The sequence below is a fragment of the Artibeus jamaicensis genome, unplaced genomic scaffold (assembly GCF_021234435.1).
Source record: "Artibeus jamaicensis isolate MK-2021 breed Jamaican fruit bat unplaced genomic scaffold, CSHL_Jam_final contig_519, whole genome shotgun sequence".
NCBI classification, from domain to species: Eukaryota; Metazoa; Chordata; class Mammalia; order Chiroptera; family Phyllostomidae; genus Artibeus; species Artibeus jamaicensis.
The window spans coordinates 47,523,800-47,546,800 of record NW_026521871.1 but is presented as its reverse complement, the minus strand read 5'-3'; the positions used below and the strand labels follow the sequence as shown (position 1 = coordinate 47,546,800).

Genomic DNA, 23,001 nt, shown 5'->3' with positions numbered 1-23,001 from the left:
GGTGAGCTATGGACAATCCTAAAAGTATAGAGCCAAATTTCAGGACATTTCCCTGTTATTAATACCAAATAATACTGAACATAAACTTTAAGTGAAAAATAAAAGTTTTTAAAATAATTTTTAAAGAAAGAGAGATGTCCAATAAATGGTGTTGGGGCAGATGGCCACCACATGAGAGAGAAACACCAATCAGACACTCACTCCGTGCTAAGCCATACTAAAGACTGAAATGATTTTTAAAAATTGGAATAGAAAATATAAGAGTCTATTTCTGTATCTCTGAACAGGACAAAGATTTTTATGTCAAAAGCAGAAATCAAAAGGAACAGCAATCAAAAGGAGGAGGGGGGAAACATCAACAAAACATGCAGAAGTTTAATATCCTTTTTTTTCTACACAGCTCTTGTAAGTCAGTAAGTTAGAAATCAGTAAACTCACTGACCCGGTCTCCCTCCAGCCTAGGGCAGGTGACCAATGAGCACACCCATGTGAGTCGTGAGTGGTGTGAGGAAATAAGCAGCAAAATTGAAGTTAGTCAGCGGAAGAGCCTGCGGACAGCGTCAGGCAGCTGCCTGCAGGAGCTGCTCAGCAGGAGACGGATTCTGGCGCCCCCCTGAGGCAGCTGCAGCGTTGTCCTTAGGGCGGTTCCCCCACTATGGCTGGGCACAGCCATCAGCTGTCTTTCAGGCCGTCCTGGAAATTCTGTAAGCTACCAGATACTCTTTAATAAATTCCTTTTCTGCTCAACTAGCTGGACTGAGTTCTGTTGCTTACAACTAAGAATCCCAACATACACAACACATACCTTTTAAAAGATGAACCAGAAAAGTCAACAAGTGATACATGAAATTAGCTGTATGGAGAAGTTACCTCAAAGAGTAAGATATCCTTCCCCAGGATAAAAACAGAAACGGTAAGGTCTAAAAATTTTAAGCAAGAAAATGACCGAATGTGAAATAAAGCCAAAGCCTTATTAATGTCTTAAATGTCTAGAAAATGTACGGCTAGAAGTCAGCGCTGTGCTTAGAAAATGGGAGCAGGAAAGGGAAGCACAGCCACCGGGTGGTACTCACCCAGAACTGAGACTGCACTACACAGGCTCCCGGCACTTCAGTGTCTCTGAGGCTGAGAGAAATTCAACAAGCCCCTCCTACACCTAGAGCCACAAATTTCAAACCATGCCAGCTTGAAAAGGCTACAGATGCTTCAAAGGCTGTCACCATAAGAAGGAGAAGTTCCATTTCTGTCTTCCTACTTTTAAATGGTTATATGTAATATGTCCTTTAACAGAAGGGCCACTGGGGGAGGTGCAAAAAGATAGGAAAGTAGTTAGAAAGTGCCACTAGGCCAGAGGGAACAGCTCTGACCAACCATCTCTGCTGTGACTCCGTCATCTCCAAGTCATCTGCGGGTTAATAATTCAGCTTTCCAACTGCCCAGGTGCCAGAAAGGGCTACTCTAGACGATGACCTTCTGATCACTTGAAATACACACCCCACTGTGAATTTTAAAAATCGGTACTACGTCTTTTTACATTGGCCTCATATGAGCCTCATCAGTAACTCAGAGCCTTGTCAGAGGCTCGAGATAAACCGGCAAAATCCAATGTTGGGGTTTATAAATTTGAAGACTAGATTCTAAAACATACTGTCCCCACAAGAACAGTAGCACCTCACAAGGTTTGGCCTGATAATTCTAAGTCTTCCTCTAGAGTTGCAAGAGTGCAGAACACATGAGGAAATAGATGTGACTACAAAGTGTAAAACATTCATAAAAAACTAACTGCAGTTGAGCATTTATCCCAAGGTCCTGGATCTTTGATGGGCTAGCTTCACCTCAAAACATAAAAGGATTTAGATTCCTTCAAAATAAACTTGGTCTAATTAATTCTCATAGCCATAAGAAATCTGAAGACAGATTTCTAAGCTATTTGTCAAGAAACCTGATGGCTATATCCAAGCTCACAATTAGTATTTTTATTGCCAACTGACTGACTATTATTATTATGAGACCAAAGGCCCCAACTTCAGTACCTATAAAAAAAAACTATTTTAGGCATGGCAGTATGCAGAATTCTAAGATGACCCCAAATGACCCTGCTTGTGAATGCGATGAGATATCACTTCCCTGATTACCTGACCTCACATAGCAAAAGGGATTTTTCATATACATTTAAGGTTACTAATCAGACAACTTTGAATTAATCAAAAAGAGATGATCTAAATGGGTCCAACCTGATCACACAAGCCCTTCGAATATGAGCCCAGAGTGCAGAGGCGGGCAGAAAGCAGACATGCACTCCTGTCCTGAAGAAAGCGAAGCACCTGCGGAAGGCCCAGGAGCAAGCAGCTTCAGGCAGCAATCAGGAGCTGAAAGCGGTCCCCTGCAACAGCCAGCCAAAAATAAGGGTCTCAGGCCTACCTACAACCACACAGGACAAATTCTACCACAACCATGAGATCATGGAAGGACCCTAAACTCCAGACGAGCACACAGTTTGGAAGACACCTTGATCTTAGCCTTGTGAGGTCCTGAGCAGAGAACCAGCTGCACCACATCAGGCATCTGACATGCAGACTGTGAAATAACAACTGAGTTATTGGGCACTAAGGCTGCGGTAATTTGTTACGCAATATTAGCAAACTAATGCAGCCACCTTTAGGAATAATGAGGCTTGAATGCCTTGTCCAAATATACCATGACTTTTCACTATCCATCCAGACTACTCAGATGTCACCCTGTCTGACCCCCTACAAATGCCTTCTCACAAGCAGCCACCAGGCCAGGAGTAATGTCTCTCAACACCATGGTACAGAGACTGCATCTACCCTTCAAGGCAAATGCAACGCCCAGCACTGCACCTTAGAAGGCTCTATTAAATAAGTAAGTGCTCTATAATTACAAATGCTTTCAAATACTGTATCTCTTTTGAGCCTCACAACAAGTCTGAAAGGCAAGCAGGACAGATCATATCACCCCCAATTTCCTAATGAGAAGAGCAGCAGCTCAGAATGCTTACGTGGCCTGTCCAGGTTGCACACTGCGACAGCTGGGCTGGCACACAGGTCTTTTCTGACACCCACATCCACTTCCCCAATATTCTTTGGATCACTGTTTGTCAAATTTTTTTCACTGGGACCCATAGTTAAAAATTTTCTTAATTAAAAAGAAACCATGTCACACACATACACCTCTAAAAGAAAAGTTTTACAGTACCTTAATCTTTATGCAGATGCCATATTTTCTGACCTAATTTATTCTTTCATTAGAATAGAAAAAAGCTGATCCCAATGCTTTCACCATTTAAAAAAAAAAAAGTTAGGGTATACCAAAAAATGTATCCTGAAAAACTAGTAAAAATTTTTTAAAGGGAGCTAAAAAAGTACAGAAAACAATAAAATTTTCTAAAATCAAAGGATAAAGAGAACATTCAAAGATCAGGTTAACTATTACTTAGGAAAGAACAGATTTGAAATTAGGCTTCTCATCTGTAACACAGATAAGGGAGAAATACATTCAACCACCTGAGGGAAAATTTTCAACCTACATCAAGAGCAAACAAATGAATCCTCCTGAGTGGGGAAAAAAAGCCTTTCACACCCCATTAAATTCTTTAGGGCACCGTGCCTTCAACACAAAATAATTTATATTAAAAAATGAAGAAATAATAAAACATACCAAGAGCCTTCACTAAAGAAAACGAGAATTTGTGTCATCTGTTGTAAAAGCACTGTCATCAAAAAAGGTTTTGTTTTGTTTTTTAATTCATGCATGAAATAAATCCTTAACCCAGAACTACTCATCCTGAAGGGCTCTGAACAGATGAAAAATCTGAGACCAGACAGAAACCAGGTACTGACCAATGATGCCTTCCTCTTCCATTCTGGACAAATGTACATATTATCTAATGGGAATGTTTTAAATCTCTTGTACACAAAGTGATTTTCTTTGATCCAGCGGCACTGTCTCATCAGAGGCACCAACCTATCGAAACTGGGAACTCTGCTGTGTTAGCTTGTAACTAGCTTTTTATTGTTAATCTAAAAACAACCTCTCTTTGCTAGTGCATGAAAGCAATTAATTTTCATAAAGAAAAACTAAACTTTACAAATAAGAAAAAATACTCATCTCACCAGCACCTTGGAGCATATCCTTCTTAAATTATTTTCACTCTATGTAAATATACTTAAATACTATTTCCCCCACAAAACTGGGATCACACGCCGTTTTCTAATTGGTCTCTCAAGACAATATCCTTACATGTTAATAATACTTTTCTGTGGGCTCTAACACTAGCTGTGTATTATTAGGCAACCTACATCTCAGAGCCTCAGTCCATCTATAAAAGATAATCTATTTCGCAGGCTTATGCATGATGAAATAAAATAATCCATGTAAAACAGTAAACGAAATGGTATGCCCATAGTGAGAACCCAATAAATTTTGGCATTTTTAATGGCTGCATAACTCACTGCCTGATACAACTTTCTATTTCTATTGTTGAACAGTTTTAGCCAATTTTTATATACTAGAAAACACTGAAATGATAATCCATGTGTCTAAATCTTTAACACATCTTAAATTTTCTTAGAATAAATCTCTAGAGATGGCACTCTGGATCAGTGATATTTCTTTACACATCCCTAAACGTACAAGCCTCACATTCACTAACAGGACCACTTCCCCACATCATTCTATGCTTCTTCTTTTCTGTAAAGTCAGAAAAGCCTGCAGTAAATGGTATGAAAAGTAAAATATTTCCTATTTAAATTTTAGTCACTATTTACATTTTACATGGGGGAATGAACAAGCTTTCACTGTCATGTTCCAATGTATTTCAAGCAATGTTTTGTTCTCACAAGCTTTAAATTTAGGAAAACAACTTCAACTTGATATAGTTCAGAACAAACTCAATGCAATAGCTGTTTTAATAGTTGTTACATGTCTAAAATTTACATAAGATAAATGTCCCGTTAAAATGTATCAGAAATGCCAAATTAGTCAAACTTCAGCCCCCTTGTAAAAACTAAAATTAGAGAGTTTTGCTGTCCTCTTCACTGGAGAGACCACGTGCTGCCAGAATCAAAACACACTCTAAATGGTGCTTAGCAGATTGTTTCTTAAACATTAACACGCCCCCCTCTTTCCTGGAAACTGTCGTTTCCTGAAGCAACAGCTTTTGTGAAAAATAAACACAAGACTCTTGAAGAAGAAGAAGCTGGGCTGTGAACAGGCACAAGCCTGGCCCGGCCTCAGAGTGTCAGTCGCTGCGCCGGTCCCGGATCAACCAAGTTATGCGAAGTGACTAACTCGTGACAGCCTCGGGCGCTGGACGCGGGCCACACCGCCACCTCTTTGAGGTCCCAACGCTCCAGCAAGCAGCCTGGCCTGCGATGGCTCGACCCCTGTCCCTGGGTTTGGATTGGACTTCCGTCACGGTCAGGAGTCCTGCGGGATCCTGGCCCCTTCGGTACTCAAATCTTGGGTCGGGAATGGGAGAGGGGACTTCTGTCAAGAGGTCACATATTACAAGGGCCCCAGGTTTACCCGTGCCGCTCTCACTCCTGAGTTGGGGTCTCGGTCGGGTGGGGGAACTTTCGATATGGGTCAAAAATCATACAAGACCAGAACCCCTCTCACTTGTTCTCAGGCCGGGGGCGGGCATTAGGGAAAAACTCTTAACAGAGGTCAGCAGCTACCACGACCGACCCGGCCATCCCCACCCACTCTCCGAAACGGAGTCTGAAACGGAGGACCTGGGCCAACTTGAGCTCAGTCCCAGGGCTTGGGGGGCATTCTCAGGTTAGAGGTCAAGGGTCACAGGAGAAGCTCCCCTTTTCTCTGCCCCAGAGCCAGTGTCCAGAGGTGTCCGAACTAGGGGAGGGCGGCAGCCATGGTACCTGAGTAGAGGCCACCGCGTGCTGGAGCTTCTGCTCCTCCTCGCTGATCTTTTGCTTCAGTTTCTTGAACATGGTGAGGCGCGGGGGGGTCCTGAGTGTGAATGAGACCTGAGGGGCGAGAGCCGAGAGAGACCCAGCAAGGCAGCGACAGCGTCTTCTCTACACCGGGGGCCGGGCCTCGCTGCCTACTCCTTGGGCTCGCAGGCGGACCGGGACTCTCGTCCTGCGGGTGTCTGCGTCGCCGCCGCCGCGTCTCTTTCCTCTTGGTGCCACTGGTTGGCCTCGGCCCCCCATCCAGCCCCGGCGGTGGCGGCGGCGGCGACAACGGCAGCAGGTGAACGTCGTGCCGAAGACGCCTGCGCAGCCTACGTGGAGCTCGCCGAGGGGCCTCTACGGAGCGCTGCTGGGGACAAGCTCGAAGTCGGACCTGCACATGCGCTCTCGGGTGTCGCTCCCAAACGGTGGAAGTTGTGGCGAGATGCAAGCTGATGCGCTGCCCAAACACATTGGTAACAGAGAGGCTCTCGGAGCCAGGAGCCAGGGTTGGTCTGAAACCTGCTGTGGCGTGCACCAGGGCTTCGGCATTGCGAAGTTAGGCTGGGGGGGTGCTACTTCGATTGAGCGTGGTAGGGCTGGAGGGCCCACAGTGAAGAACTGCGTGTGTGAGCGTCGGGATAGGAGAAGAGGAGGTCCACAGCGTACTTTCCTTCAGTATTTGTTGCCATGAATTTGTATCTTAAGTGCCTAGCGTTCCTACTGCTCCCCAGAGGAGTGCCTAATACTAGGCTCCCAGGGTCAAAATATTTCAGGACGATACTGTAAGATCGCAATCATTTAGACATGTGCCTTTATTTATTTATTTATTTATTTATTTATTTATTTATTTTTACTTCACTGAAATAATATATTATCACACATTCACTCAAAAATCTGAATCTTTCTAAGTGCCAGGTACTTGGGGATGTTAAAAGAATTCACAGCCTGGTGGAAGACAAAGATTCCTGAAGACTACACGTTTAACTGTGGCACCTGCAATCATCCTAAGCATTTAATGTTGATCTACCCGATGAGTCCAACACCCTGCGCTTCGAGCATCTGTGAACCCTCAAATCCATCTCATCAACCTACTTACACATGCTATACCGAAGTGCTTCATATTGCCCCAGGTATCGGAGCCTGGCAGAGTATATGCTGATCACATATTAGCAAATTTTATTTACTAGCAATTACAGGAGCAAGTTGCTCTCTAAAATTCCATAGCTTAATCCCTAAATATTTTAGAGCCAGAGTAGGGCCTGGGCTGACCACTAGGTTGACAACTGGGCTAAGTACTCTGGTATTTCATAGTGAACATTTATAATATAATTACTAAGAGAGTTTCTCTCTTATTTATTATTTTTTTTAAGAAGTCTTTCTTGGCCCTGGCTGGGTAGCTCAGTTGGTTAAGAGCATTGTCCTGATATGCCAATGTTGCTGGTTGGATCCCCAGTCAGGATACGTACAAGAACCAACCAGTGAATGCATAAATAAATGGAACAACAAATCAATATTTCTCCTTCTCTCTCTCAAATCAATAAAAAAATTTTTTTAAAACTACAGCAAGAAAGAACAGATAAGTATTTGATGGGAGCTGAGTGCAGCAGAGGTGGGTGGCAGGGGGGAAGTGTGTAAACTACAAAGAGGCAGACTGAGGGAATCTTTGGGATGATGAAACAGCGTAACTGTCATAGTGGATATACAACTCTGTGCGTTTGTCAAAACCCAGGAAACTATATGCTACACTCACTGAATTTCACTATATAAAAACTTTGAAATAAAAATTAAAAACCTGAGGCTCAGCGAGGTTAAGAATCTCACCCAAAGTAACACAGCTTGGATATAGTACAGGCAGCATTTGAACACGGAGCCTTCATGGTTCTAAAGCCTATAGCCACACCACTGCCCACACTGACCCTGGATCCTTTACTACAGAGGCAGAGACTCCCATTGACACTGATTTCTCTATGTTCAACTCTCTGCTCCCAAACAATCTACCCATTGATAGCGCCCTCACTTTCTGAGTTGCAAATATATATATATTTTTTACATATATTTATATTATACATCCAGAGAATTACCCTCAAATGGGAAATTGCTACAGTTGTGTTCTTAGGTGCCAGATTAGCTATAACTCTTTGTTATTCCTCGCCCAAGGACACATTAATTTAAGAGAGACAGAGGAAGGGAGAGAAACATCGATGAGAGAAAGAAACATCAATCCGCTGCCTTACCAGGTATGCCACCCTGACCAGGGGTTGAACCTGCAACCTTTCAGTGTACAGATGACACTACAGCCAACTGAGCCACACCTGCCAGGGCAAGATTTGCCAACATTTGTTTTGTGGTGTAGGGAAACACGTGCGCACGCACACACACACATCCACACGCACACACACTGGCAGCAGCAAGTACCAGAGATCCAGAGTAGATGGAAATATTTCTGTCGTTACATACACCACTTTAATATACTTTATTAGAACACTTTGAAACATACCAGGCTTTTATATTTACTTTGCAAAACAACACACTGTGGCTTATAAATTAAAGTTATAGAACAGTTGGCAAAACTCCCATGAAAGAAAGGTCTACACATCTGTGTCTAAACTTAGACTATGATTCTCCCAGGAGCTGAGCCAACTTTTCAGCTTGAATTCTTTAAAGTTTTTTTTTCATATCTTACTTTTCAATTCAATTCTCACTGTAGGCAGAAAGTAAATAAACTAGGGGACAGTGAAGGGATACACTATTATTGCTATTGGCCCTGTTTGACAAATAGGCACAAAGAAGAGCACAAAAATGGCTTTGCCTGAGTCATCTGATCTCAGCGGTAGGACTGGAACCTGAGCTCGGCCTTCTTGCCCTTTGTCCTGATCTCCAACTGCAACATGTTCAACACTTCCTTCTCTTCTCTAAGACACACCTCACTTATTTTTTTAAAGCAGTTCAATTTAACTTTTAACAGTTTTATGAGTGTTTACATGATGTGTCCTAGAGCCGTTTACACAGCTGATGACTCAATCTAATGAGAAGAATATTTTGAAGGGAAAAACCCAACACTGGGCTGAGGTGGGGAAAAATCATATTCCTCCTGGCTGGTGTGGCTCAGTGCCTCACTAAACCAAAAGGCCACAGGTTCCATTCCCGGGTTGTTGGCTGAGTCAGGGCATGTGTAGGAGGCAGCCAATTGACATTTCTCTCTCTTCCTCCCTCCCTTCCCCTCTCTCTAAAATAAAAAACAAATACAAGTAATTTTTTAAATCTTATTTCAAGAATGAGGTCTCTTGGAAACAAAAGGGTTGATAAAATGAAGATGAGGTGTCAGATTCCTTGCTCCTTACTAAGTAACCACAGGATAATCACACACCTACATAAACAAATTCACTATTCAAACATTTGGATATTGTGTTTGTGTTGTAAAAAAATGCTTGTTCATATTTAAGATGTGTGGGTGGGTTCTTCCAATGGGAAAAGACATTACACTGGGTAGTGTAATGAATAAGCACAGAGGCATTAAACTCACCGGGTTCAAATCCCAGCTTTGCCATTTAGTAGTTCTGTGATGGGGAAAATTACTCAACATCTGTGTAATTCAGTTTCTACATCTGCAGAAAGAAGACATGTCATTGTGCCCATCATAAACTTCCTGTGAGAATTAAATGAGTTTTTGAATAATAAGCTGGTATCTTGAGAAAAAGAAGTTGGATGCATTTCTCACGCCTAGAAAATTAAAGTACTAGAGAAAAGCATGGGAGGATTTACTTCATACTCTTAGAGTGCTCAAGGCCTTTGTAACCATAACACAAAACCCAGAAACTATTACAAAAAAATGTAATTTAATTTATCAATCTATATAAGAGATTGTTTTTCAATTCTGCATGTCAAAAATGTGATAGAATGATATAGTGTGCAATCCATTGCTTTATTGTTATCACACGACAACAGGAATAAATCTGGGAGCAAAAGAATGTATACTACACGATTTCATGTAGACAAAACTAATTAGGTGTTAGAAATCAAGGAAAATGTTGTCTTGAGGTGTCCAAAGGCATAGAAATGGGGAGGAGGGTGGAGGGGAGATTCTGGGGTCCCCGCCAAGTGGGTGGTATTCTGTCTTGCCTGCCAGTAGCATCCTGTCTTTGTCGTTGGTGGTGATTACAAAGATATGTTCAAAATATTTGTTTTCTGATAGTGGTGGTGGGTATACAGATCTATACATGTGTTAAAACTCATGTACATTGGACATAAGATTCAATTTTACTGTACACAAATTTTATTTTTATTTATTCTTTAAATTTGTATTTATTAATTTTAGAGGGAGAGATAGAGAGAGAGAAACATTAATTCGTTGTTCCACTTATTTATGCATCATTGATTTATTCTTGTATGTGCCCTGACTGGGGAATCGAACCTGCAACTGGCATATCAGGATGACACCCTAACCAACTGAGCTTCCTGGCCAGGGCTATATATAAATGTTTTTTATAGTTTGGGGTATGTTCTAGCTTTCAGTCATCTTTCTTTCTTTCTTTTGTTAAGACTTTATTTATTTATTTTTAGAGAGAGGCAAAGGAAGGAGAAAGAGAGGGAGAGAAACATCAACGTGTGGTTGCCCCTCAAGCGCCCCCAGGTGGGGACCTGGCCCACAACCCAAGCATGTTCCCTGACTGGGAATCGAACCGGCAGCCTTTTGGTTTGCAGGCTCGCGCTCAATCCACTGAGCTACACCAGCCAGTTAAATTTCTAAATAATATTTTGCCATGAAAAGAAATAAATAGGCACAAATTTTTTTAAAAAAGAATGAGACAGCTCTACACATGGATATGGGACGATCTCAAGATTTTTTGTTAAGTGAGAAATCAAAATGCACAATGTATATAGCATGCCACCATTAGTATGATTAAAAATTATATTCAAGTCTACGTATATGTTAGGTTGAATTTCATGAAAATGCTGACTTTTATAAAACTTCAAAAATGGCAATTTCATACAGTTCAACAAATGTATGTATGTATATTTGTAAACACAGATATTACAAAATGTACCTGGAAAGACATAAGAAATCAGTGACTTGCCATCAGTGAAGGAAAGTAGGCAGCTTGAAGTATCAGCATCGAGATTTACTTGTATGTCCTTTTTATCTTTTGAATTTGTCTGGGAGGAAAATGTCCCCCTCTCTATCCTGCTTTAGCTCTTATGGATGGAATAATAATAAAAACAATACAATTAAACAATGCTAGATTAACAAAAAATTTAATATATGCACAGGGGAGAATCACAAGATGATGCTCAGATCATAATATGAAGCTCAGTCATCAACCAGGTATCCTTTTAGACTTTTTAGACAAAGAAAACAATAAATTTGTGAAGGATGAATGGAACAAATGGGAAAATAAGTTCGTGCTCACTAAAAAGGACTAGAAACAAGGCATGGATATTCATTAATAAGGAATTTAAACAATGTAGTAAATTAGAAAAGAGGCGACAAGTCTTGGTCCCTAGTTGTTTAGCAATAAAGGGTGTCTTCCAGGTGTGGGGAGGACACCTGTCACACGGGGATTCATTTCCTGCATTCAAGGAGACAGTGGAGGGTCAAGGTGCCCTTCCGGCAACAGCGGCTTGTCAAGTGACTTTAATTCAGAGTAATCAACATGCCACTGTGAGATATTTCCAGGCAGCCTGTCTTGGGCCCTGACAAAGTCATATTTTAACATGTTAAAGAAGTGGGCAGTGGAGCATTACCTTCAAAATTTTTAATGAAAATTGTTTTCCACCTCAAATTCTGTTTGAGCCAAAAATACCAAAGGAGATACACTAAACTGTTAGTGGTGAATACATTAACCCTGAAGAGTGTAATTAATCAAAACAGAGGGAGTGCAAATTTTACTTTTCACTTTGTGTGTTTCTGTATATTTTGAATATTTAGTATGTGTATGTAACACTTATTTATTTACTTTTAGAGAAAGGGGAAGGGAGGAAGAAAAAGAAAGAAACATCAATGTGTGGTGGCCTCTCCCATACCCCAAACTGGGGACCTGGCCCAAAACCCAGCCATGTGCCCTTGACTGGGAATCAAACCGGCGACTCTTGGGTTTGCAGGCCAGCACTCAGTCCACTGAGCCACAACAGCCAGGGAGAAAATGTGTATACAACACTTTTATATAACCAAGATGTGGCTGAACCCCACAGGTAGGTGCCACCCCTTCAGAACAGGACAATACGTTAACTGACTTTCCAAAAGAAAGTAGACTCCCTTGTGCTATACAGAAACATGGATATTTTACTCCAGAGTCTAGAACGTCTAGAATACAGATTTGTTTTTAAATCCTCACTCAAAGATATGTTTATTGCTTTTGTGGGAAGGGAGACAGAGAGAGAGAGAGAGAAACATCGATTGGTTGCCTCCTGTATGCACCATGACCGGGAACTGAACCTACAACCTAGGTATGTGCCCTGACCTGGATTTACATTGTCTAGTGCACAGTACTTCACTCCAAATATTCTTATTAAGCATACGTTTTCTCCCCAACCATCCTACTCACTGACCTGTGGGCCACTCCCCATCTCCCCATGTAGACATCCTTGTTTGACTGAGCCTCCTCCTCCGGGTCCAGAGACCCAGGGCCTCTGGCATCTCTGTCTCTCCTGCAGCACAGCCTGCTCTGCCCGCTTTTTAACCCTAATTCTTGTATCTATTAACTCCGTCCTCCTGGGCGGGAGAGACAGCTGTTACAGGGAAGTTGCTTTTGCACTTAGCAAACAGAAGACCCTCTGGTTACTAGACAAGGCCTCCTTAGAAGGAAGGGAAGGAATTGTAAATAATAAGACTTTTTCTAGCATCAATAAATATTTAAAAGCATCACACTTGTCATTTAAGAAAATTAGAGCTAAGCCCTGGCTTGTGTGACTCAGTGGATTGAGTGCCGGCCTGTGACTCCACAGGGTCACAGGTTCGATTCCCAGTCAGGGCGCATGCCTGGCTTGTGGGCCAGGTCCCCAGTAGAGGACACACGAGAGACAACCACACATTGATGTCTCTCTCCCTCTCTTTCTCCCTCCCCTCCCTTCTCTCTAAAAATAAATAAATAAAATCTTTTTTAAAAAAGAAAGAAAGAAAAATAGAGCTAAAACATAAAGCCCCTTCCTGACCTTTTCCTAACCATGGAAATTTGTTTTCAGCACATAAGCTAAGGCTCTTGATAGGAACAAGGTTTTCAGGGCACTGGCTCCTATAGGAATAAAGAAAATTAAAGTCCGTGAGGGATATTAAAAGAATCAGGTTTTTTCCTGGCAAGATAGCTCAGCTGGTTGGAGCAGTGTCTCAATAAATCAAGGTTGTGAGTTTGATCCCCAGTCAGGGCACATACAAGAATCAGCCTACGGCCCTGGCCAGGTGTCCCATTTGGTTGCAATGTTGTCCAAAGGGTTATAGGTTCGATTCCCTAATCAGGGCACATACCTAGGTTTGGGGTTTGGGGCACATGCGGGAAGCAACCAATCATTGTTTCTCTCTCGCTGTCCCTTCCTCTCTTTCTAAAATCAATAAACATATCCTCAGGTGAGGATTAAAATTTTAAAAAAGAGAATCAGCCAATGAACAAGAAATCGATCTCTACCTCTTGTCTCTCAATTAAATAAACAAACAAACAAAAATCATCAGGCTTCATTTTGCAACCCAGGGACAAAAGGACAAGTGTTCCATCCGCGTTCGTGAGGCTCTGGGGTGCTCATGGCTGCACCTTGTAGACCCTGGAAAATAAGCTTGTGTCCACCTTCTACCCAGAGCAGTTACCAGCCACTGCCCTCCAGGGTTCCCACGGCAGCCAGGAGAGTGTTGGGTCACTCCCCTCACACTGGGCAGACAAGTGGGGCCTCTGGTCTCAGCCAAAAGCGCCACCGCCCCACCCACCCCACCTCCGGGCCAGGCTGCTTCTCCAGCTTCTGAAAGGTGGAGAGGCATTCCTTTCTGGAGAGTGCCTCCACCTCAGGCCACGCCCCCAACACCAGTTGGGCAGGTCCCCCCTACACACCAGGGGCACGCCCCAGTTCCAGATGCAACCTCCAGAGAAACCAGAGAGACACCGGCCCTGAACTCTCTGCCTCAGGACTGGCTACACTTGCGGCACAGTACCAGTCTCACCTTCCACCTTGACCGTGGGACAGTGGAAGGGTGATGGATTTTCACAAGCATCCACGAAATACTCTGATAGGATACAACATTTTCTCTATTTCGGGTATTGAGGCTTCCATTTTGTTACACAATCAGCCTGCAAAAAATCATACTTGGTAAACTGCTGTGTCTAACTGTCCCAGAAGCGTGATTCTAGAATTCTGTTCTTCCTCGCTTTTTTCGGCATGCACCGGCCTGCTGCTTGCACAGTCTTTGAGGGAAGAGAGACAGTCTCTCTGGCATCTTTTCCCATTGGGGATGAAAGAACTGCGTGTCCTCCCGGGCCAGGGACAGATGCTAGGGTGAGCTACAGCTCAGTGGTGTGGGATGACTGTGACAATATTGACGTTTGACAATAAGCCCCAACCGCCAACTGCGACACTTCAGCGGCTGCCCCAACCCAGACAGGTTATGGCTGCAGCCAGAAGAAGTGGTTCCCCAAAGGAGAGGTTCCTGTTGTGGGACAACTTCCCTGACCCCACCCTGGGCAACTGTACGACAACACTGACTGATGTGTGACTTACTGGCAGCAGCCAGAGAGAAGGGCTCCTGTGCAGGGAGCCGGGCTGGCCTCTGAAACGCCCTTTGCTCGGTAAAACTCTCTCACACCCTCCAGGGTGGAGGGCATTCCTTTCAAAGGAAAGCGCTGTTAGAGGGATGGTTGGCAAGAACTCAGGACACCATATCCTGCCATTGCCTCCTGGTCTCTGCTGCTCCCCCTGATGTGCCTTGACTTCAAGGTAGTCGACTAAGTCAAGTGATGTCGGCCTGTTTCTGAAATGCTCCCCCCTCCCCAGCTCCCGTTTTCTGATACCTCCGTGTATCAGCGAGGGGCCACTCAGTAAAACATGCCAAGTATGAGGAACTTGTTACATAGGTATTGGAAAAACCAAAAAGCCAAACAAGGGAGGGTGAGGCAATCTAGAGCTCGGCAAGAGGAGGGAGCTGCTGCCATCCCGGGGGCAGGAAGCACAAGGGCAGGAGGGGGTGTTAGCAGAGGGGGAGCAGGACCGGAACCACAGAGTGGAGCCAGGTCATGGGAGACACTCCCCCGCTTCCCACCCTCGGTCTCCCTGTGCTCACTGGCAGCACCCCGTTGGCAGAGGAGCCTGGGAACTGGGCTTGGAGGGTCAGCCCCTTGCAATTCCAGACGCGGAGAGCAGACCTGTGAACAAACGGGAAAATGACTGTCGCCCTCTGAACCAAAGCTCAACAGCCCCTATCGGAGGACTCTGCACTCTCATCAGACTACCTCAGAGCAAGAGACTCAGGTGCTGTCCCCAAGGTGGGGCCAGTGACACTCCCCAGAGTTTATCGAGGGGGATTCCTGGAAAACTGGATTTGGGGAAATACTAGCAGTTGCAAGAAGAAGGGAAAGAACCTGGGAAAACAGGTGTTTTTAGCAGAGATTAGATAAGACCTGATTTGCATTTTTTACAAGAGAAACCTGGTGTGGTTTAGCGTAAGGCTTCTAAAACTTTAATGTGAATACAGATCACCTGGGGATCTTGTTAAACTGGGGGTAATTTAGCAGGCTGGGGTGGGGCCTGGGGTTCTGCATTCCTAGGAGGCTCCTGGGTACTGCTGCTGCTGCTGCTGCTGGCCCATTGACCCACGTTGGAAGCAACACTTCAGGGAGACTTGAGTTTGTGTAAATGCTGATTGGAAAGATCCAGGAGGTCTGATGCAGAAAGAGATAGAAATAGAAGATTCCTTCCCCTGGCTGGTATAGCTCAGTGGACTGAGCGCTGACCTGCGAAGCAAAAGGTCACCGGTTGGATTTCAGGTCAGGGCACTTTCTTGTGTTGCAGGCCAGGTCCCCAAATAAATACTAACAAATTCGTTCTGCTTAAACCAAAGAATTTAGTCAGGTCTCTTTGTAAGTGACAGAATCCTGACCAGTATACTTAGAATGTAAAGTGTCTGGCTCAGGCTAAATTTGGAGTCATTTGGAGCAGCTGGTGTTCCCTCCTAATTCACAAGCCTTGACAGAGAAGATTAAAGACACCAGTAGGCAGGGGGACTTTTGAGGCTAACATCTGTGAAACCCGAGGGAAGAGACTGAAGAATGGCATCTTCTTCTCTGCGGCTTGACAAAGGACGCTCTTGCCCCTTTACAAACAGGAAGGGTGAAAGTGAGCTAGTCTTTTAAATGTTCGGTGGCAGAATCTATCACTACCAGCCTGTTTCCTTAGTTGCGGGTTTGCTTCTACCCACAGCTGCAGCCCAGGTCCAATCAAAGTCTGATGAAGGCGGCATCTGACCAGCTCCCACCCACAAGCTCTGCATCAGCGTGGATGAAGTCACTTTATTCTGGTTGCAGTGACTCAGTTCCGATAACTGAGCTCCAATCTCATCCACAGGATCCATCCCCAGCATCCCCAAGTGTTCTGCTACTTATCTGGCTTTTGCATGTCTCTGTTCCTGATTCTTATTTCGATGTGCCACCTAGTACCTCATCCTCCCTTCCCCTCCATGAACTATGCATAGATTTGCTCCTTCCCTCAGGCCAGTGGCCAGCATCTTGGATTTTGCTCCCAGGATTTCACTCATTCTGAGTTCCTATCTTTCCGAGGTGCTTATTGTAACAGCCTCAGGAGGCTCAGTGAATCAACTGTATTCTCCTTTCAGGTTCTGGGCCAACAGAGAGATAATCAGAGGAGTCAGACAGGGGAACAAAGTATCAGCTTTATAACTGATAAGAGTGGTAGGGAGTGGCATGTTGAAAGCCTCCTGCCCTTGTTAACAATCTCCACTCCAGAACGAAACTAACTCTTCAGCAGAAGCGGAGGCATGGCGTCCTGCTGCAGCCTCTGTGCCCCGATGACGGTGCTAGGGCTTGGGCTGGGCAGCTGCCAGTGCTGTGTCCATATCACCCAGCTCCTGGTGACAACTGTCCTGGTTGATGTCACCTGGCATCTTCATTGGGTTCCCCCAGAAGCAGATGCTGAGACAACGGCTCATGTGCAAATAGCTCATTTCAAAGCTAAAGACACACAGGGAGGAGGGGAAGGAAGACAGTATGGGAAAGGCAGACAGAAGAGGGCACTTGGACATTATCAAGCCGACTACCTTGGGGACAACTGGAGCTCAACTGTGACTCTGAAGTCAGTGTAGACTCACTCTCAGGTATCCCGCCCAAGGGAGAGGAGCTTTGGGATTCATAGACTAACTTCCATTAATCACTGGCTGAAGGCTCGTGGAAAGTGGGGGTGAAGGGGAGGGACATTAATTCCCAGACACCTGCAGCCTGCCACTGCAGGGTTCGGTGGCCAGATGGCAGCCCTCAGACACAGTGGCAGGAGCTGGCAGTTGGAAGTTGGGCTTCTGTGTACTGAAAAGAAATAACTAAACCGCCACTACCACCACCACCCCGTCGTTTAGCCTCTGGATTCTATCTTTTATTCCAAGGAGAAGAATCTGATTGAGAAGCTCCTCTGCTTCCTGCTCAGGCTTGACTGTGGCTCAGCCTCTTGCCCCTTCTCTGGCACCACCAGCACCAGCACCAGCACCACCCCCAGGGCAGCAAGGACCTGACCTGAGTCGGACTAGCCCTTCGGCAGCAGTGACTGAAAGACCAGTGACAATGCAATCACATGGCTGTCATTTGAGGGCTTTCTCCCAAACGAGAAGTAACTCCTGATCAAGAAACGGAGGAGGAAGTTAGAGAGGGGTCGCTTCCCATAACAAGTTGTGAAGCAAAGAGAAATGTTTCTGAAGTAGCTATAATTAAAAACAAAAAACTAATTTTGATCAACCATGCAAGAGGAAGGACTAAATTACTTCTGTTCTCCTTATGGAAGATGGCATCATGAAACTGGAGTCATATGAGGAGGTGACCGAGGAGTAGACAATCGTAAAACATAACATGTACTACAGAAGCATAGTGAGCACTCGGTAAGGATGTATGCCCTCACCTCCTTTCTGATAGGACGCAGAGGCTGGAGGAGACCGTCCTGGCAGCAGCTCTGGGTTCCGCCCAGTGTCACCACCACTATTTGGCATTCGGGCACTTTATCTGGTCTGACTCATGGGCCATTTCCCTTTCTCCCTTAGAGTCTGAGCTCTGAGCCTCCATTGTACCCATGTAATCTAAGTATCTCTGGAGTGACTCACCCATCAGATATGTTTAGACAGTTGATGTGTGTCTGAGGTAGGAATGGATATAGATCCAAGGTGCTGTTTTGGAAGCCATCCCAGGAGGTCCTGAATTTGAAATGCACACCAGTGGGAAGGGGCGCTGCCTGGTCACTCTGCCCAAAGCACTGCCTCCATGAACGAAGCTCGGGCCCGCCTGACTGCGATGCTGGTCACCGCTGCTCCTCCACCCAGACCTTTTCCCCCCGGTGGTGAACTCGGAGTTGTTGTGGGAACCGTGACCTTCTCCTGTGCTCTGCCCTTGGCTGACAGGAGCCACCTCTCTGGAGTCACCTCCCTGGATCTCTCTGGGAAGCTGCCCCCACTCCCCACAGTGGCAGTCAGAGACGGACCGTCCCTGGAGTGTAGACGCAGCGCAGCTCTGAGTTGTGATTTCCACTCTACGGGAAGCGCCGTCCGGCCTAATTTTCTGCGATGTTGCAATTGCTTGTGTCTGTTCTGTTCGAAACGGTAGCCACTGGCTGCATGTGGCCATCAAGCACTAGACACGAGGCTGAAAAACTGGATTTTAAACTTTAATTCCTTTTCTCCCCAATATTTATTTGTTTGTTTGTTTGTTTGTTTATCTATGTATATATGTACTTATTTTTTGAGAGGGGAAGGGAGAAAGAGAGGGGGAGAAACATCAATTTGAGAAAGAAACATTGATCAGTTGCCTCTTGCATGTGCCCTGATTGGGGCCAAACCCACAACCCAGGAATGTGCCACGATCAGGAATCGAACCGGTGACCTTCCGCTTTGTGGGACGATACCCAACCAACTGAGCCAACTGGTCAGGGCAAATCTTAATTCCTTTTCATTAATTTAAGTTTAAATAGCTACATGTGGTTACTGGATTCCGTATTAGACAACACAGATGCAGAATCTCCCGTGTATCAGGCTGACAACAGACATCACCTGAACCACGTCCCTAGTCACCTCCCCCCTTTCCCTACCCTGTTTCACTCCCTCCTGGCTTCTCCTGAGAGCACCACCTCAATAAATCATGTGTACTCAAACCCCTGTCTCAGGGAATTCACCTGAGAAATTATAATTATTTGATAATAAACCACAAGAAGCATAAGCTCTGAATCAAAAGTGCACATACAAATTCACTACTAGCCAGAATGTTTTAGCAGAAAGTATAAAAGAACCTCAAATTCATCGGACTAAACAACAGGGAAGTGATTATCCTGCACCTGGAAGTTCAAGAGCAGGACAGCTGCAGGACTGGATAACACAGTGGCTTGACCACATTCTCAACATTCTTTCCATCTTGCTGCTCTGTCACCTTGGTGGGCAGCCTTCATTTTGGGGCTAGCCTCCCCCTCACTGTCACAAGGTGGCTGCCTTAGTGCCGGTCTTCACATCTAGTTATAAGCATCTCCAGGGGGCGGGGCGGTAATGCCATCTTTTGCAATGTGTCTTTTATTGGGAACAGGACATCCCTCCCAGAGGCCTTCTATGGACTTCCCCTCAGTTTCACTTGTCAGAATGGTATCACACGGCCAAGTCTAAAGCACTCCTAAGGCCTTGACTGATACATGGCAGGAGCTTAATAGATATTTGTTGGATGGAGGGAAGCGGGGGAAGGAGAGAGGAATAGCTAGAGAACTGTCGAGTTAGAATCATCCTCAGATGGTTTTTCTGCTCACAAACCCTGAAAAACCACTGACATAAGCTGAGAACTGAAGATTCTCATCTCGTCTGTCCATTCCCAACTCTGGGCAGAAGGGAGACAGAGGGTAACTGTGCCGCCACAGGGTGCCTCTTGGCCCTAACACATTCAGTGATGTGGAGATGACCAGAGTGTCTCACATTTGTACTTAACATACATTATTAACGGGGCTTTCAGCTTCACCCACCAAAGCCATGATTCCTGTTACAGCACTTCGTGAAAAATAAATGAGAGGGATAATGTCTTCCACTTTGTGGGCTCATACATTGAAAAACATCTAAGGAGACTTAAGTCTGTGAAAGGCAGCATCTGGGACCGTGTTTTAATGCAATGAAACATCTCAGGGGTGATTCTGGCACCTGCGAAGCAGCTTCCCCCGCAGTACATTGTTCATCTCCTAGATGACTCTACACGGAGTCTGATACAGCACCCCGCTTCACAGGACAGAGCTCAATCCACCAGGGAAAAGAAACTCTGGGCTTTCTTAAGCAGTCATCGCCCCCCATTTTATTGTGAATAACTTCACTGTTTTTGCAAAGGGCCTGCTTAACTTCACTGGATGTCTAAGAATCATTTCAAATTTAATAGATGTATATGTATTAATGTTTTATTCATAAATAAAATGTTTTATTATCTCTTCACTGCCGCTGTTCCTGTTAGTTTTTCTCCCTTCCCTGTTTCCCTCTCTCTGCTCCTTCACTTCCGGTCCCCGGTCACCTCCCTCATCAACTGTGTGTACCCAAGTCCTTGCTTCAGTCTTTGGTTCAGAGGAATGACTATAGTGTGTACACAGCACAAGTGACAGATGCCTCGAAGGACAGGCATAATTAAAGAGGAGCAGGAACCGGTAACGTTTACCTCTGGGGACAGAAATGGGAACCAAGGGAAGGGATCACAAGGGAACTTACTCTTCACCATGACCTTTTCTACCTTAAGTGCCTTTTGCCTAGTAAGAATACTTATGGATTTTATTTGTTTTTATTTTTAAAAGATTTTATTTGCTTTTTTTTTTTAGGGAGGGATAAAAAGAGGGAGCTAAACATCCACGTGTAAGAGATACATCATTTGGTTGCCTCTCACACGCCCCCAACTGGGGACCTGGCCCACAAGCCAGGCATGTGCCCTGACTGGGAATCGAACTGGCAGCCTTTTGGTTCTCAGGTCAGAGCTCAATCCACTGAGCCACACCAGCCAGGACATACTTACTGATTTTAAATGTAGACAGATACGGTGACTCTGAAATCTAGGCCGAGCCATCCTGGTATGGAATTTGCCTTGTGCCTACCTTTGGGGGCAAGTGTTCCTTAGCCCTGAAATCTGCTTAATGTCATAACCACAATTTAAATTGTTTTGTAAAGAGAACCCAAGTATGTAAAGACCTACTGAACTTGGTGGACAGACTGACAAATAAAAAAAGATTTATCTTATGTAAATAAAACTCCAGGGCTCTAACTAGGGCGGGAAAAGGTGTATTTCACAGTCCCCCCTAGTTCACAGAATAGGTTCGCAGAATAGGTGTCTACTGTGGTGCCCAGTACGGAGTCTCGTTACCCTCCAGGTTTTTAGGTGTTTGGTCTGGAAGAGACTGAGAGGGCGGCAGGACGGAATTTCCATAGTTGAATGATTCTCCACTTCAGAATATAAGCTGCAAGCCAGTGTTTCCTAAAGGGCGGCTGGGACACACATATCTTCAGGGTACAGGAGGTGATTTTAGGTGGTCCCTGGCCTTTGCTGTGATCTGCCTTTCATGGTGACCCTTCTCATCCATGCTCCTTGGAGGGAAGTGCTTGCCAGTCCCAGACAAGGCTGGGAGGGAGAGCTCTGGTTGCAGGACTGGCTCCTTCCACTGACGGAGGCCTGGGGAGAGAAGGCTGGGCCCATCACCTCGATCAGGGTCAGAGATGGGGGGGGTGGCCTCCACTACCCCAGCTGCTGGGTGGGGGCAGGGAGAGAGCATCATGCTGCCTGCCTTCTCTGGGTCTGATACTGAAAGTGCTGCTGTGGTTGGATACACAAGAAAGCATTATCCCAGAGGATGGATGAGGATAATTATCAAAGATAAGTCTCTACAAGTTATAAAGTTCAAGGCCATCAGAGCCCACTCTACAGTGCATTTAAATAAGTTGGATCTGAGTTAAATACATTCCCTGAATTATTCTCAGATGCGTCTCCACCTTCTGACAAGCTACCAGAAGGCCAAAGCTACTATGCTGGTGTTCTCCAGTTTTCAGGATTGGTCACCCAGCCTCGCCTCCTTGACGACCTGGGGTCTAGGCTGTCTTCTTACCTCAGACGCAGGTTTCTGTTAGACCTTGGCTGACTCTCTGGATCACTGGCCCCAGGCTTGGTCCTACACATTTTTAACCGGAGTCAGACAGGGATGCTGAATGGGCGGCAGCAGAGAAATGGGCGGCCTGGGCAATGAACCAGACCTCAGAAGAGATAGATATTAAGAGATGAGCAGCCATTAGGTGTCAAGAACGGACAAGAACATTGAAAGTCACCAAAGAGAAACACTCAAAAGTGGGCATTTAAAAGACACTTAACAGGTAACAGCAGAGAATGCTGGGTTAGCCAGCAGAGTTGAGACTCAGAGAGAACTCAGTTGGCTAGAATGTGAACTCCAAACAGCAACATGATATTTTAAAGGAATCAAAGTGATGTTCCCTTTTTGGTATTGCCATGCCGTAAGCATCGATGGGAAACTCTTGGTTTGGGAACAACGTTATGTGAAAAACGTCTTGGGGTTTCAGTGAGCACAGCCCCAACGTGAGCCTAAGCCATTAATGCTGAGCGAAGGAGAATGGGCTTCAACGGTCCCCTGGAACTCCACACATCAGACCACATGTGATCTGTGGGGTCCTGGCGGGGGTGTGAGGACTGCCATAGGATCTCAGGGGAAGGGACCCAGACCCCCTTTCCTGGGCAGCCACTCCCCCACCCTGTGACTGTTGTCTGGAGAGGACAACTCACTGCTGTACTCTGCTCCCACCGGAAGTACTTTGCTCAGGAAGGTCACTCCCATCCCTAAGCTCCCAGAGCCCACAGCCGGGTGACGCAGAGTGCAAAAAGGTGAGCTG

General features: G+C 45.2%; 1 protein-coding gene across 4 annotated transcripts in view; it reads right to left on the bottom strand.

Moving 5' to 3' along the window:
* Positions 1–6,277, bottom strand: part of GOLGA4 (golgin A4) — an 89,991-nt gene extending 83,714 nt beyond the window's left edge. For all 4 annotated transcript variants that reach the window (XM_037148299.2, XM_037148300.2, XM_037148302.2 and 1 more), the window contains exon 1: positions 5,901–6,277. In XM_037148299.2, coding sequence (XP_037004194.2) covers positions 5,901–5,972 — 72 coding nt within the window. In that variant the 5' untranslated portion in view covers positions 5,973–6,277. The remainder of the gene's footprint in view (positions 1–5,900) is intronic.
* Between the last annotated feature and the right edge of the window lie 16,724 nt (positions 6,278–23,001).